General features: G+C 35.9%; 2 protein-coding genes across 6 annotated transcripts in view; one reads left to right on the top strand and one right to left on the bottom strand.

Moving 5' to 3' along the window:
* The window catches only part of LOC139956014 (uncharacterized), a 183,547-nt gene that overhangs the window by 90,841 nt on the left and 74,338 nt on the right, over positions 1-18,368 (top strand). For all 5 annotated transcript variants that reach the window (XM_071955178.1, XM_071955177.1, XM_071955180.1 and 2 more), the window contains exons 11-16: positions 2,929-3,063; positions 4,550-4,705; positions 5,644-5,778; positions 7,831-8,157; positions 10,157-10,417; positions 18,153-18,287. In XM_071955178.1, the coding sequence (XP_071811279.1) occupies positions 2,929-3,063; positions 4,550-4,705; positions 5,644-5,778; positions 7,831-8,157; positions 10,157-10,417; positions 18,153-18,287 (1,149 nt within the window). The remainder of the gene's footprint in view (positions 1-2,928; positions 3,064-4,549; positions 4,706-5,643; positions 5,779-7,830; positions 8,158-10,156; positions 10,418-18,152; positions 18,288-18,368) is intronic.
* The window catches only part of LOC139956110 (uncharacterized), a 100,970-nt gene that overhangs the window by 57,661 nt on the left and 24,941 nt on the right, over positions 1-18,368 (bottom strand). The window lies entirely within an intron of this gene.

The raw sequence follows: 18,368 nt of genomic DNA, 5'->3' as shown, positions 1-18,368 counted from the left end.
CTGTGCGGCTTACCATATCAGAATTTCATCGTCAGAATCTTCTTCTCCAACGGCTGGATGGTCAAATTGCCCATAAAAAGAAGGTCTAACGCCTCTTAGAAGTATTTAGCCATGATAATATGTGCTAAATAGTTACCGTTTCAATTACGTGAGTGATTGCATTGACCCTAACTACGCGAGCATATCAACTGTGGTTGACCGAAATTCTATACCGTAGAAATGCTCGAGTTGAATTGCTAGGGATTACTCACAAAGTGGAGGAGCTATTGCTAAATTGTTTCTATGTAGAATAGAAGTTCAGTGTGGCGCTTCTGGAGAGCTAAAAATCTTTTCTGTAGGGTGAGGCATTCGGGAGAAATATTTTCGAAAAGTTGACCGTTTTTGGCCTTAGCATAGACCGAAAAACGTTATTTTTTGACATATTTTCCCCAAATATAGAGCCATCTCTCTACATATGCCTGTGAGGCTCCTGATTTGATTCCTTGGATGTCTTAGCTAGTTGTATGAGATAAGGTCAGTTGACTTGAAAGTTTTCACTGTTCTCACGATTTTTTTGAAAAAAAGGTCAAAACGACCGGTTTTTTGAATGTAAACAAATCTTTGAAGACAAAACAAAAAAAAAATGTCCATGTGACCCCCTCGGAAAAAGGTTGTTTATTGATGCAGGCTGTCTTATGTGCAAAATAAAGCTATGGGAAGCTCTCTAGTGTATTCCTATCTCGAGTAATGATTTTCTAAAGGCATGTGTTCACATACGGGCAATCAGGATTCAAGGAGTACAATGCTTCCTGGATTTTCTGCACCATATTTTCCACTGTAATGCATAGTAAGGAAGAAGGAATCAGCTGTACTCTTGCTTATAGCAGTTAAAATGTGTTTATTGAAAGGCTACTATAATATTACAGAGATGAAAATATTATGAACACATTCTTGTGAAAAACAGATTTAATGACATGAACTCAGAATTAAGAGCTATAACATAAAGGTTGGTTGCATTCTGTGTGTGCATAAAGATAAAATATTGAACAGGCCATTGTTGCCATGAATCATAATAGATATCATATAATTACTAGAGTGAATTCAAAGAAGGATAATAGGCAGCCATGTGTGACATAAACAGTATTTTTGTCAAGACGAGGCCATGCATGGTTGTCTATAGACGCTATAGCGTGGCTCTCACTGCCAAAAGTTTGCAAGACAATTTGATCTATAAACTTCTGTTGGAGACAAGCCAGTTATTTTCATAAATCCTTTTCATGCAGTAGACAGGACTTGCTGACCTTGTTTTTTCATATAGAACTGAACAATATGGGACTACCAACTACTGTGTAACCACCACAAATGTACATTGTGTGAAGTATTTCATGTAAGAATGTAGTGTGGGATGAGATACTGATATAACTAAAGTGTGTATATAGGCAAACAGTTTAGACTGACTGTTGAGTTTACTGACATCTTCATGACTGACACAATTCTTTAAATGTACATATCTCGTTTACTCAGTTTTGGTTCAGATAACATTCATAAAGATATGCAATCCAAATAACATGTGTATGGGTGAATTTTTTGTATGGTATGCCTTTCTCATAACATGATCTCAAGATCTAAAATATACAGTAAAATGGATCTCTTTTGGATCATACAGATACCCTATAATAACTAGATAAAGTAATCAGCAAAATGTCAGGGTATAGGGCTGACTGGGTTGAAGAATCTTATCAAAATCATATTGTTAGCAAATTATTTAAATTTGGTTTGTGGCACCTTGAGATTTGCATAACATCAAGGATAGCATGTTGTATGTTTAACATTTGATCTGTCGAGCTTTGGTCTGTCTGTAGAGTCTTTTAAATAAATCAAGGATAGTATGTTGTTTAAGATGGTTATGTAGACCCTTTGCATCAACTCAAGGATAACATGTTTTATGTTTAAGATTTGGTCCGAAGAGTCTACATTACATGAATAATAGCATGTTGTATGTTTATATAGATTTGGTATGTAATTACTTTAAATTAAATCAAGGATAGCATGTTGCATGCTTAAATTTTGGGTGGTATAAAACATGTGCATTGCACCAAGGATAGTATGATTTAGGTTTTAGGTTTCTTCAGTAGTCTTTGTGTTATATGGTGTGTAGTATGCTTATGAACAATCTTTAGAACCTTTGTATTACATCATGTACAGAATGTGTTAAGTTTGGATAAATTTGGTAGCTAGAACCTTCGTATTACATCAAGGATAGCATGATCTATGTTAAGATCTGTATAGGTTTCATATCACATACCATGTTGTAGGTTTAAATAAATTTTGTCAGTTGCACCTTTGTATTACATCAAGGATACCATGTTATATGTGTTTAAGATTTGGCTGAAGAGTCTTTGTATTACACATCGTATGTTTAAAATAGCTTTGGTCTCTAGAACCTTTCATTAATTCAAGAATAGCATGTTGTTTGTTTAAATTTTGGTCTGTATAGAACCTTTGCATTGCACCAAGGATAGCATGATTTAGGTTTATGTTTCTTCAGTAGAGGCATTGTGTTATATCATGGAGGATATGATGTTTATGAATTGAACTGTATAACCTTTGTATTACATCATGCACAGAATGTCTTATGTTTGGATTAATTTGGTAGCTAGAACATTTGTATTACATGAAGGATAGCATGATATATGTTTAAATACAGTGGAACAATAACACTTTTCTATACATCGTGAATAACATGCTAAGGTCTCGAGAAACTTTGTATTGCATAAAGGATACCATGTTGTCTGTTAAAGATTTGGTCTGAAAAACCTTTGTATTTCCAATACTTCACGAAGAACAAAATGTATGAAAACAAGAAAGTACAAAATATATGCACTAAATTAATATCTGCAAATTGATTCATCATGCTACTGATATATTTTTCACTCCTTTACATTTAAGAATGTCCAGAGAACATGTGGAGTCCACCTGACTGTACTTATACATGTGAACCTTGTATCAACGGAGGAGTTTGCTCAGATTTAACTGGTCTGTGTCTTTGTCCTCCAGGATTCAGTGGAAACAATTGTGAAAATAGTAAGTTTTTTAATTAAATTGTCTTAACAATTAACAATGCATGATTTTCCTGTTACTGTAAGCTCCTTATCCCTCAAGCAGTACTTAGCAAAGAAATGCTGAATCAACACTGATTAATAATGTGCTCTTCACTTTCACCTCTTGTAGTAAAGAAATGTTATGGATGATACCATAATCAATCAATCAATAAACATGTAACTAGATGCTCTCAATGTTTGTTATGGTTTACTAAGATTAATTGTACTAATTCAAGTTTGATCTTCAGCTGGATTCAGGAAATAATCACTTGTATTTTAAGTATTAATTTTGAATTAACCTCAATCTCATCAGCTGTTCATGGTTACATATTTCTGGCCAGATTGTGTCTACGATCTGGTTTTTGTTGTCAGAAATCTTGTCAACATTAATTCTAACTTTACTGCTTATTAGTGAAGCAAACTGCAGATAGCGAGAGATATCACAGATTTAAGTACCTTCGTCTCTGCCAGACAAGGTTTGCAGGAGAAAATAATAGCCACGCCGGAGGTCAACAGACAAAACACAATAAACAATCTCTTTGGTCAAATTTGGACAAATGAAAATATATTGCAAGGAATCGTGATGCCAGATGGAATAAATGGCTAACATGAAATTCTTCAAAATGAAATTCAAACCTTCTTACACACCAGGGGCAACAGTCTCAGCCAATACAGTAATATTACAGATGATCACTCTTACACAAAAATAATGTGAAATACATAGAAGAAAATACAATAACCAAACAAGCAATACTAGTGTTTGTGACAGCTCTGAATGCAAACCAAACTTTATAATGAACACAGTACATCTCTTTCACACTAAGTTAATAATATTCTGCTCATTGGCTTCCATAATAGCTTGGGAGTAAAACGTTAAAGACCTCAATGCTCTCGCACATCTTGTCTTGCTAACTTGGGTGGCTTCCCACCACAAGTGCTCACTATCAATATTACCGCCATATAATACCTAAATGCTTGTTTCCAATCAATATCATCAAGTAATTTAACAGCATTTAGTTGAACTTATAATTGTATCAGGTAGAGAATAAATCATCTCTTAATCAATAGAATGTTTTAATCATATATTTGAGTGGAGCTTCTTGGATTAAGCCTGCTAAAGAAATAGCCAACCAAGTAAGTATCCCCAGGGGCAACGATATCACCATCTCTGCCAAACTGCAGGGCATATTCACCATATTACAAAGGCAAGTGGAGTATTAGCTCAGTGGTTAACGCCGGTGCCTTTCTATCATAAGTTCCCGAGTTCGAGTCACTCCAAGATGAACGTTTGTCTTCCAGTCGCAGAGTTGTTGACAATTGACAATTCATAATCATGGACATTAAATATAATTCTAAGAGACTGACTTCGGTCAGCTTGAGGCTTTGATAAGTCAATGATGGCTTCTTCACAAGTTCCTGCTTGCAGGAGGATCTAAATAACATAAATACAAACATATTTTCATCAACAGTTCATGGAAGGAATGTCTTTGGTCAGAATGCTGAGTATAAATGTGATGATTCTGGTGATGACCATGCTGATGGATGTCAGGGTGCAATCATCTGTTATCCTGATCCTCTTGGCTGTTTCTGTCCTGCTGGCTATAAAGGACTAAACTGTACAGAAGGTATCAACAATACTTTGTTTATAGGAAGTTATGACAAACAGATTGTTGAGTCTATTAGAATAGTCACCAATACAGTTGCTTAGAGTTAATGATAGGCTGTAGATACAGACTCTATATCGATGAGGTCTTCCTTTCTTTGTATCATGTTTAAATTATTTTCCTGATATATGTTTCGATTTGGAAATATTAATGTTAATCATATTAGTGAAACGTGTGTGAGCTGCTCAAAAACTGTTGTTAACAACACTTTTGGCACATGAACATCAAGTTAGGTTATGTGGTAAGCTATATGTGTTGATATGAACATACGTGTCATATTACTTAATTTATACACTGTAATTATTTTTTCTGATTTGGTATCTTTGTTGTTGAAACATGGTAATAAATATATACTGAAATTCTGGTTCTGACGGTGAATTTGCTCTTTTTTATTTTATTTGAAGAAGCTTCCCAAAAGGAATATATTACATTCATATTGTTAAGTGATAACATTGTATTTTTATCATCCTATTTTATCTGAATTTTTAACAAGTCGTAAAACGGCAAGGGGCTATACCCATTTATCTTTCAATGCTGACAATAGTTTCAATGGTGTTAGTGGTGTCATTACTCAATAGACTCAATTTGTGGCTTCTGGTTTTGGAAAAGACAGCTTCCTGATATTTGAAATAAGGGAGATCACCCAATTATCCATTCTGTAAAATTGGAAGAAATGTCACTTTTTGACTAGGTACTGTACCTTGTAGGAAGTTTGTTGACTTTCATTGATAGTATACATTCTATCACTTTGCACATTACAGGTTTCTCAGAAAGATTATTTTAGCAGTGTAGATCATATCTGGAATGTGTGCTCTTTAGTTTTCTGATACCAAAACCAAGTTTCAGTACTTCATCAGCAATTTCATGACTTACATTTTACTTTCTTCAATTCTTTCCAGAGTGTGAAACAGGGACGTTTGGTGCTAACTGTAAACAGGAGTGTCATTGTGCAGATAACACTCTCTGTGCTTTAGACACAGGTGTGTGTGGAAACAACCAATGTGAGGATGGCTGGAGAGGAACAAACTGTCAATGTAAGTATTTTCATTATGTCATTACTGCTATATGCTGGTAAATGAATCGTTATTGGAGCATGGATTTATCTGTATTGATGGATAATGGCAATATTGATTTAACAGCCATTAATTTTCTTCATGCAAATTAATTATGAATAAGTTCTACTGGTGATGTCTGCAGCATCCTAGATGGCTGAGGGGTGTCAGGTGAGTGGCCTAATTTCCTAACACAAAAGTTTACTTCTGTTTATTCACTTCACTACGCGTGCATTTTTACAAATCGCACATGAAAATGCCATCAATGTGCGCACCTGTTCGATAAAATGCACTTCAAACAGTATGAATACTCACTTCAGATTTAAAAAATGCCCAAAGGAAATGCGTATTGCAATACATACGCACATAAATATGTACATTAAACGCACATGGAGGCACCATTTACGCGTGTGAAAATGCTGTATGAGCATTATATGCGTAAAAAAATGAAACAATACTACATGATACAGCCAATATGCCTGCTGGCTAATACACACTTCAAGTGAATGTATAGGGGAAGAGAGGTGGGTAGGGGGCATATTTCACACAAAAAAAACTTGTTTAAATTTGTCGCTTGACAAAGAACAGCAATGACAAATGACCTTGTTCTCCATTGGTGGGAAGCACTGGTTTCTGTTTAGTTAGTATACACCCCATGGAAGCATTGAATCATTTTTAAACAGTCCATTGATACCTCACCTCTCATTGCAATTACAGAGTCCAGGACATGCATACAATTCACTTCGGCCACAGAAGTCAATTTCCTTTGACTTTTAACAGTTTCTAGCAGCTTAAGTTGACTTCTTCTGATTTAAGTTGACTTATCATCGATTTAGCTGATTAACATATTGCAAATCCCTATTTTGATGATGATGTAACTGAAGATGCACTTGATGTTTACACACACAGTATCTGAAGAGTGGCTACTTTAACCCATGCACAAATACTGACTTAGATCACAGGTTGCCATGACAACTAACAGTTTTGTCAGGCTGTACGCCCTAAGCATTCCCTGGGTAAAACAGTCTGGTCAGATGGAGTCTGTACCAATTACGAGTGACTAAGACTATCTAGTGAGCGGCACAGATCACTGGTAAACTGGCCTTCTTATAGAGCCAAGGGCAAGAGTATCCTAAGATAACACAACTCCCTGCCCAGCTTAAATATAGGGGATACAGATGATCAGCTTACTGTTATGAGGGACACAGTAACATCATACTTAACAACAACTGAAACACCAGGTGTAAACAACTTAGTGATGGTAGTCACAGGAAATGAGCTCATAAACAAGAGGTGCACACAATGGTCACCTATGTGCAGAAGATCTCTATCTTCTGGGAAAAGCTGAGCCCTTGTGTTCTTTGTACTCTTCTTGGTTCACAAAGCAATGTCATTCCAAGAATAAAGGCATAGTCATGCCAACATCCTGCAATGAAATGACAGGCTATCGTACTCCATGAGCACCAAGAATTTATAGGGGGAACCCATCACAGGGAGGGGAATATCTAACTTCTAGTAAGTCCAATCTTAGGGTTGCACTACACAAGCCTGTTAATTGACTCAATTGATTGTTGTTTTTGCCAAAGGTTTATTCCTGTGAATATTCCTCAGAATATCAATGATGTGATCTTAGCGGGGGAACTGTGGTCTAAACACAAAAGACATGCTGCCTTGACAGATATCAGCATGTGTGTGTTTATCATACAGTGTTAATAGTTTGTATTGTTTTGATTATGCAATGGCCATATTAGTTAGTTTGTTAGTATTACCAAGCTAGACTATATCCTCAACTTGGAAAGAGATAGCTATGATTCCACAGTTGCAGTTCTTGTGATTCAAATCATATTTTCTGATAGTCACAAGTAATGGTGTCATATGGATGGTTATATATGGTTATATTTCTCCACAATATTTGATAATTCTAGTCATAATTATCATTATTCATCTCTAATTCATTGAAGCTTGTTGGCTCAGAGTCTCCTGCAGTCTTTGTGAAATTGTTAAGCATGTGACATGTTATTTCCTGTTACCCAGATGAGTTTAATCCTCAGTATGTTGCTGTTGTAAGGAGTCCTGTAGCAACTACAACGAATCCAACTACCATTGAAGTATACACAGGTGGTTCCCAAACAGCCAGTGTAACATTTGATAAAGCAGTGCTTCAAGGACAACGTTATAATTTTACGGAAAATATTCCTAGAGTACCAGATGAAGCAATGACAAACATCAGCAGTGAACCTGCCACTCTTACTCTACCTACTAACATGACAAATGCTGCAAGGACTGGTATCTACACCATCACTGTAACAGAAGATGAAAGCCCAGCTGTTTCATGGAGGGTCTTAGTGACCAATGAAGCAGGTATGTGAGGGTATATATGTAGTGAAACAAATTAGTAGGAGGGACAGGACCATACAATAGGACAAGATATTGCACCCATACCTTGCTATAGACACAGTGCGGATAAACTGTTTGAAAAAGTCTATAAGACAAATCACCCATCTTTACATAAACCATCATGCAAGGGAAAGCTACTACCTTCATGTAGAGAAGGATATACTTTATACACGAATATCACTCACAGTATAGCCTTGTAGATATGTCATGGAAGTTATTGACTATGCATTACATCACTGAGGAAAGCTAATTAATACCGCCGGTAAGGCTTAAAGAATCCTCCAATCTAATGTTCTCCAAACGTGTCATCAGATTTGATGATGTAATGAAATATATATGATTGTTCTACAAAGATATGTCCATGTATAGGCATGCATTAGTTATTATACGCCATACATATGCTATCCTTGTTTGCTAAAACTGCAACATAACTCCATTGATGCCTGTCAGTTCAGTAAGCTACTGTCCATTGGTGCTCAAATTGGGGATATTGTCTGCCTGGTGAGGGGTGGGGTGGGAGGCGGAAGGGAAGAGTTCTTCATTGCCATTGATTTCATGTTCAATGATGAAAATATAAGATCAATGTAAGAACGGGAAGATTATATTGATAACTAGAAATTGCTTCATTAAAGGACAATTGCACAGGGAGAGGGTACGTATGGTAATCCTCACATGCAAGTTGTACATAAATCATATCACTCGTGGATTCTATGTCAATCCTTGGATCAGTCCAGTTTACATAAATCCATAGAAATAAGTTGATACTCAACTGAAATTTAGCTCTTTAATAGTAAATTTTAATAACTGTTTTGCTTTAATTTATATGACAAACATTAAAGTTTCCTACATGAGATCTTGTAATGGTTTACCGTAGGTTCTTTGATTATTTTGACATGAACATAATGGCAAAAGTGCTTTTCAGTTCCAATGACCTTTGACTTCTCATACTTTCACACTACGACATCATCACACATTGAGGCTCTACCATTTGCGTGCATACATCCGCAAGTATGAATTCTGTCAACCTTGCAGTTGAGAAGTTCACAATGCACCTTTTCTTTCTACAAAGTTGGTCAATTTTGTCCTTCGACCTCCTTTGTTACCATTGACAGTTTACATTGATTAATATGATATAAACTTTGAGTCCTATTCTGCACATGGGTTTGAGGGTTTTAATCACTATTGATATTGGTAGGACCACACACATAGTTATGGTTTCAGTCTAAATTGTATGTGGATTGTTTTTGTTTCTGTGTGCCTCATGCCTCGTTTGAAACACTGTATATTACAGAAATTGATCCTTGGAAGGGTATTAAACAATACATGCATGCTCTATATTGAATTAAAAATAGCTTGCTGTTTATGATGGAGTTCAATGGTCATGTGAGATCAGCAAAGGTCAAATCTGAAAACCTTGCAAACATGGTATCTCTAGAATGGAAATGTGCTTGCATCTCATGTAAATATCACATATCACAAGATCACTATGAAATTGTGTAAGCATATCTGAAGAAGGAATGTATCCTTTTTATATCAGATTCTTAAAAACATGTTATGTTATCGCAACCTGAATGCATTTTTTGCATTTTTGTTTCGTAGTTTAAATGTTGACTTTTGAGTGTGTGAGGTCTAACAACCCATTCAGGGCATACACCTACCAACTGTTGAACTCCATTGATCTTAATCTTTAGGATGAGTTTGTGAAACTTTTTCTTGATGCACACACACAGACAAGTACCCACAAAAGTTCATCTGCATACCTGTTTCAATTTTTGTTGCCTGATCCATCAAGTAAGTACTTAAACTAATATAATCAAAACTTGAAGAAACACATTTTTGAGATTGAAGACATATTTACCAATGTACATGGCAATAATTGCAGCAAAATAATAGTTACAGAAATGTGTAACTACAACAGACTGTGTGCTGGTATCACTACCTTATGGTCTTAATTTCTTCCCAGCAACTATTAAAGCTTTGGAGTATTCCACTGGTGCATCAATGGGCGATAACGTGACTGTCATGGTTGAGTCAAGCGTAGCTACGGCAGGGCTTCTTTGGAGGAGAGATGGTGTGTTTGATCCAGACGGGTCAACAGGCAGCTCCTGTGCGCGAAAGACATCTTGTGGTGATGCTAGTGCTTCGAACTCTTCTGTCTTTGAGAGCTTTAAGGCAGGTGCATACTCTACACAAATCCATGCCATCATGAATGTGATTGTCAGAGGTGGGTATTTATTTTGACTTTCATGCTTGTGTGTACTATCCAATGTAGTATTCCTCATTACAATACTTATAACACTGAATAGATATTTAATAAAATAAAATCCAGTTTCTAAAGGAGACACTATCCCAAGCATCTTCAATGGCTTAAATGACAGGAATCATTGTGAAAACTTTGTGTAAAACGCTAAGAAAAATCATGTTAGCGCCTCCTTAATCTCTGATGTCGTAGTGCCACTAAAATCTAAAACATATAACTCTCTGTTTTCGTTTTTTGTATAATTTCTTGCTGAACTGAGGTGAAAGGAGTCTATGGGATGGTGATGGTATGTGGGCGTTTGTTTTGCTATCGGACCGAGGACTTGAACAAAAGAATTTCAGGTCCTCGGTTGTGATTTCTAAAGAATCACCACGTCCTCGGAAGAATTCTATTGTATGGGGTATTGTTAAAGGCAGGGTACATGGATTTGAACAATGGAAAATACAATGGGGTCCTCAGTCTGAATGTAATACAAACATGTTTGCGTGTGTGTGTGTTGTAATGTGGAGAATATCGCCTGCAGCTTGGTAGAGATTGTACTATTGTTGCCCCTGGGGAAAATTATTTGGAAGGCTATTTCAGAAGCCTAAATCCAAGAAGCTCCACTCAAGTATATGATTCAAACATTCTGTTGATTAAAAGATGATTTATTCTCTCTTTGATAAAATTAAAAGATCCAATAGATGCTGTAAAATTACTTGATGATACTGATTGGAAACAAATATATATATATATATATATATATATATATATATATATATATATATATATATATATATATATATGAAAATCGTGATGGGTATATATAGTAGTAGTATAGTATAGTAGTATATAGTATAGTATATATATATATAGTATATATATATATATATATATATATATATATATATATTATGGCCTTTATAATGATTGTGAGCACTGGTTGGTTCCTATATAAGAACTAATTTGCCTGTATGCTTGGGGTCACATGTGATGTGGAATCTGATGCATGAATGATTCAATATCACCTACTTCAAAACATCTTTATTATTCATCAAATATGTCACTGAATGAACCAATCATGATTAAGAAAGAAAACAACTCATAAGTTTTTTGGTTATAATCATCGATATCTGCAAATACGGGCTAGAAAGTGGAACAACAAGTTATATTTCTTTATTCCGACACCAGTGGGAATTAAAGAGGAGGAACTTGAAGACAAAAGTTCAAATGGTTAGACCTGGCATGAGTTTGATCCTAGGATCTTAAAGGAGGTATAATATCACTCAAGACAGTAAACACTTGTTTGGTATTCTGACTGAGGATTTGGCACAAAGGAATTCCAAGTCCTCAGACATCAGTTGAAAAGAATCACCTTGTCCTCAGAAGACTTCTATCAGTAAGGGGCATTGCTAAGGTTAGGGTATGTGGATTTGGACTGTAATGGAAAAAATCAAAGGGGTCCGCCAAGCATGAGTTTGTGTGTATGTGTGTGCTCATCTGTGACGCTTGCTTGGGTCTGTAATAACTCAACAACTGAGTGATGGAAATTTGTCATACTGCTGTGTAAAAGTATTATGGTTAGAATGTGTGCCCCATTGGTTTTGGTGCTCATGGTATGAATATTAAAGAGGTTATGGGGTCCAATGTAGTGTTCGACCCATTGTATGACAATCGGTTTTACCGATTACTTCCTGTGACAATTGGCCGATTAGCGATTACCGATTATTTCAAAATTTTCGTGGAACTGGACTAATGTATGATTTAGTGTTATGCATGATTACCAACTTCTAGGCCAATAGTACAATCAAAGATGTAAATGAACGACTTAACTGTTCACAGTAAAGATTAATGGTGCAAGTAAAGAACACTGTTATACATACATAGGGTGATGTACGATTATAACAAGGATTCGAAATATTGCAATCCCGCCACAACACAGTACTGTACAGACTACAGAAGAGGAAAAATAGCAGCCATTGGCTACGAAATGAAAAATGAAAAAGTTAGGGGCAGCTTTTACAACTGCTATTAAAACCATTATCAGTGTTGCAACTCCAACTTAAAAAAGTAAAAAGTTTATCGCACGTAAATAAAATATTCGTTATTTCTTTGGCTGATATCGAAATATATAAACTGATATGAAAAATAATGTGTAGGCCAGGGCTGGAAAACCTTGCGAACCTTCCGAACCAGGTTCACGGGAAATCCCCGATGCTAGCAGGAAATCCAGCCCGGCTGGAAATAAAAAAATTGGGGGGAAAAAAAACGGGACGAGAAAAAAAAACGGAGCAAAAAAATACATCTGTAAAAACAATAAGGAAAATTTCAGAAGAAAAGTTTCAGAAACAAAAGAAAAATTGTCCATAGAGCGCGCTCGCAATTTTAGTCACAATAGCCTATAACGAGTTATGATGTGTCCCCAACCCACTTACAAGGGCAATGTCACACGGACACACACGGCCCAGCGCGGGTAGGTTGCTGTAACATATCAACTTGGCGGAGATGTTTTGAACAATATTGCCATTCCACATTATTTTATACTTATATTGTATGTTAGTTAGAAAACGTTTTCTTTCGTATGGATTTGACTTCAATTCAGTGTTCCCTCTAAGGTGCGGGATTCCCTTCAACTGACTCAGTAATCCCGCAAAGAAAACATTTGTCTGCTGGAAATCCCCGCATCTTTTTCTTGCATTCGCGATAAGTTTATACTCAATGCACAACGTATTCACTTGACTGTAAAAAAAAACTCTGAAAATCAGTAGAGAAATTACCAATTGTGTACGAAAAGTAAGTTGGTACACCTTTCAAATTTTACGAAAGATCCAGCAAAACACTTTCGAAAAATTTACGCGAAACTGGCATATTGTGCTAAATGCAACTAATGTCATGTAAACAAGGCTCTAGTACACCCATTTATGAATAAACCGTAAGACCACATCTGGTGTTAAGCGGGGGAAAAAGAAAGTATTTTCTAGAATTTCCAAAAATACAGAAAAAATAATATCCTACCATAGTTAAGTGCATAGCAAATAGCCTAACCACCTCGTCGGTTACGGATCTCATGTAACTACAAATACACAACTAATTGTATTTTGCGAACTTGACGTTTTCTACAAGAACATGGAAATAAAATTAAGCATTTAGTTAATCATGCCAATTAGTGGCCTAAAACATATTTTATTACAAGGTTTACTTTCATAAAGATGTCCATAGCTAGTGGGGCCTCGATGTGCTGCGTGTATTGTATGGTATGTACTGTGCCTTGTGTATCATGGGGAAAACTCTATGAAACGTTTCTTGGAAACGTGCCAAAAATGTTAACAAACAGGTGTTAGACAGGGGATGAGAGCGAAGTTGTTTGGTAAGGTACCTGGGAAAATTTGCAGCACCTGTACAGTAGCCTAACGTAGTATTTAAGTAGGGTAAACTGTACTGCAGTTGTAAACTGATGTACGTATAGTGTGCGCTATTCATTGTTAGGCAGTCTATAAACGGGGCTCTGCCGAACGTTGTTTGTTTCATAATATCGGAAGTTCTGTAAGTTAAACTTTTTAAGGATTGTAAGACAGATTAAATCTCTTTTCATTTTATAACATAACATAGCTACTCTAACTTGTCATTTTAAAATTTTCATCAGCTTCGTGACAATTTAAATTAAAAAAGTTGTCAGTATTTTGCATCCTCAACTGCGAATTTTTTATCGCCAGACAGTGCGGGATTCCCTTCAACTGACTCAGTAATCCCGCAAAAATACCAAAATTTTCCGGGGTCTTCGCCCCCTGGACCCCCCACAAGGGTTCCACCCCTTAACCCCACCAGGGCCCTAGGGCGGGCCCCTGGACCCCACGCCTTTATGCTTGCACGGTGTGTTCGCTGCGCGAACATCGGCGGGAAATCAGAAGTGTGTTCACAGGAAGTTGAACATGGTTTTCCAACACTGGTGTAGGCTTAAGAAGTGAGAGTAAGTTGGCTTGACGTTTCGATTCTAGCAGGATCGAAATGTAACGACACATTACTTGATTACCATCTGCGCGGTAAAACTTCCGATTGAACGAACGTTGTTTCAAACGATCATACACAGTAAGTCAATGGCGCGTCTCCATTGACTTGACTACATGTGGAAGAAATCACACACTAAAGTCCCATTGACTTTGTCGCGCGTGTCACTGGAAATCAGACTTGCTTTTAGTCGGTTGCGGTAAGGAGTTTAGTTACTGTTAGCACGTATGGTACATGCGGCATGGGAAAAAAGTTGCTTCAGGGTTTTCGCAAAAATATGCGTAAGAATGTTTGCTTATATAATCACAAAATACTGTAATGCAGTAGAACTACTGAGGACTGTCGCCAAACGTGTTTAGGAAATTTTAGGAGTATTTGGAGTCTTGATTTCAACATTTTATGCCATTTGTAAAATCTTGGGCGCATTTTCAAACTTAACAGTTCTGATAGTCCAACCGTTCTTCAGCCAGACTAGTCTAATGTACGTAGTTCTCACAATGAACAAAGCCTAATGTTATTGTTTTCACTTTCCAGTTTTCACCTACAGTGAAACGGCCAAAGTGGTTCAAAAGTATATTGATTTGGTGTTTATATTAGAGTAAAGACAATTAATCTTTCTTATCAATCGTTTAACATGATGACAGGTGGTTTTGTTAGATGCAACAAGCGAAGTAAAAAAAAATACGTCGTCCCCCTAAGCTTATCGCGGGTATACTGTGTGTTGTTACGCGGGTATACTGTATGACGTTAACTGCCAAAACTGGATAGTGAATCGAACAGCATTTGTACAAACTCGCGCTAAGGACTAACGATACTGCTTCACGGTAGATTAGCGCACCTTCCCAGGCTATGAATAGCATTGAATCGAATGATCAAAAATTCTCTCTCGTTGTGGTTGTTGTGTATCAAAAGCGCGGAAAATACAATCCTTTATGTGGAACGTAATAATCGGTTCCAAATAATCGGTAGGGCAATGGATTTTGCTGTTGCCGATTATTTACCGATTGTCTGATAATCGGCCCGATGCAGATTGTCTAACCGATCATCGGTCGAACACTAGTCAAACGTAAAAATATTTACATCGCAATAACTCCACGACATTAAGTCGGATTGTACCAAACTTGCAGGGAACCATAGTGTCCGTTGGGTTTTTGTATTTTTTGTATTGTTCTTTATTAAACATGTTTAATAAAGAACAATACAAACATAAACAATCTTAAGGAAGAAGTTTGGATGCACGTCTTAGAGATTTGTTGAAAATACTTCAATACAGTCATCATGTCAAGATGGTGATACATGTCTGAGTACTAGCTCTTCTAAGCATGTAATTAGAACTTATGTAATCTTTAATGTGAGGATGACTGTAGGCACAAAAGAATGTTATTGTTTTAGACCATTATAATACACAGTTGCTCACAGATTGATGTCAGTGATACTCAGGTCTTAGATATATTAGTTCCTATAGGTCTTAAATTTGCTTTCACCTTATCACTTTAATTGCTAACACAAACTCAAGACATTGGAATATATGGTGCAGAAAATCGAGGAAGTAATGTATAAGCTACCACTGTAGTGCATAGTAAGGAAGAAGGAATCAGCCGTACTCTTGCTTATAGCAGTTAAAAATGTGTTTATTTAAAGGCTACTATAATATTACAGAGATGAAAATATTATGAACACATTCTTGTGAAAACAAATTTAATTACATAAACTCAGAATTAATAGCTATAACATTAAGGTGGGTTGCATTCTGTGTGTACGTTAAGATAGAAATTTTGAACAAGCCATTGTTGCCATGAATCATAATAGATATCATATAATTACTAGATTGAATTCAAAGGAGGATAATAGGCAGCCATGTGTGACATAAACAGTATTTTTGTTAAGATGAAGCCATGCATGGTTGTCTAGCGTGGCTCTTACTGCCAAAAGTTTGCAATACAATTTGATCTAAAAGCTTCTGTTGGATACAAGCCAGTAATCTTCATAAATCCTTTTCATGCAGTAGACAGGACTTTCTGACCTTTTTCATATAGAACTGAACAATATGGGACTACCAACTACTGTGTAACCACCACAAGAGTACATTGTGTGAAGTATTTCATGTAAGAAAGTAGTATAGGATGAGATACTGATATAACTAAAGTGTGTATATAGGCAAACAGTTTAGACTGACTGTTGAGTTTACTGACATCTTCATGACTGACACAATTCTTTAAATGTACATATCTCGTTTACTTATATTTGGTTCAGATAACATTCATAAAGATATGCAATCCAAATAACATGTGTATGGGTGAATTTGTGTATGGTATCCCTTTCTCATAACATGATCTCAAGATCTAAAATATAAAATGAATCTCTTTTGGATCATACAGAGACCCTATAATAACTAGATAAAGTAATCAGCAAAATGTCAGGGTATAGGGCTGACTGGGTTGAAGAATCTTATCAAAATCATATTGTTAGCAAATTATTTAAATTTGGTTTGTGGCACCTTGAGATTTGCATAACATCAAGGATAGCATGTTGTATGTTTAACATTTGGTCTGTTGAGCCATTGCATTACATAAATAATAATAACATGCATGTTTGGATAGCTTTGGTCTGTCTGTAGAGTCTTTTAAATAAATCAAGGATAGTATGTTGTTGTTTAAGATTCGGTATGTAGACCCTTTGCATCAACTCAAGGATAACATGTTTTATGTTTAAGATTTGGTCCGAAGAGTCTTTATGCATTACATGAATAGTAGCATGTTGTATGTTTATATAGATTTAGTATGTAATACCTTTAAATTAAATCAAGGATAGCATGTTGCATGCTTAAATTTTGGGTGGTATAAAACATGTGCATTGCACCAAGGATAGCATGATTTAGGTTTTAGGTTTCTTCAGTAGTCTTTGTGTTATATGGTGTGTAGTATGCTTATGAACAATCTTTAGAACCTTTGTATTACATCATGTACAGAATGTGTTATGTTGGATAAATTTGGTAGCTAGAACCTTGGTATTACATCAAGGATAGCATGATGTATGTTAAGATCTGTAGGTTTCATATCACATACCATGTTGTAGGTTTAAATAAATTTTGTCAGTAGCACCTTTGTATTACATCAAGGATACCATGTTATATGTGTTTATGATTTGGTCTGAAGAGTCTTTGTATTACATATTGTATGTTTAAAATAGCTTTGGTCTTTAGAAACTTTCAATAATTCAAGAATAGCATGTTGTATGTTTAAATTTTGGTCTGTATAGAACCTTAGCATTGCACCAAGGATAGCATGATTTATGTTTATGTTTCTTCAGTAGAGGCATTGTGTTATATCATGGAGGATATGATGTTTATGAATTGAACTGTATAACCTTTGTATTACATCATGCACAGAATGTCTTATAAATGTTGGGATTAATTTGGTAGCTAGAACATTTGCATTACATCAAGGATAGCACGATATATGTTTAAATACAGTGGAACAATAACACTTTTTTATACATCGTGAATAACATGCTAAGGTCTGGAGAAACTTTGTATTGCATAAAGGATACCATGTTGTCTGTTAAAGATTTGGTCTGAAAAACCTTTGTATTTACAATACTTCACGAAGATCAAAATGTATGAAAACAAGAAAGTACAAAATATATGCACTAAGTTAATCTCTGCAAATTGATTCATCAATGCTACTGATATATTTTTCACTCCTTTACATTTAAGAATGTCCAGAGAACATGTGGAGTCCACCTGACTGTACTTATACATGTGAACCTTGTATCAACGGAGGAGTTTGCTCAGATTTAACTGGTCTGTGTCTTTGTCCTCCAGGATTCAGTGGAAACAATTGTGAAAATAGTAAGTTTTTTAATTAAATTGTCTCAACAATTAACAATGCATGATTTTCATGTTACTGTAAGTACCTTTACCCTCAAGCAG

The sequence above is a fragment of the Apostichopus japonicus genome, chromosome 2 (genome assembly GCF_037975245.1).
Source record: "Apostichopus japonicus isolate 1M-3 chromosome 2, ASM3797524v1, whole genome shotgun sequence".
NCBI classification, from domain to species: domain Eukaryota; kingdom Metazoa; phylum Echinodermata; class Holothuroidea; order Aspidochirotida; family Stichopodidae; genus Apostichopus; species Apostichopus japonicus.
This window is presented reverse-complemented; position numbering and strand designations above follow the sequence as displayed.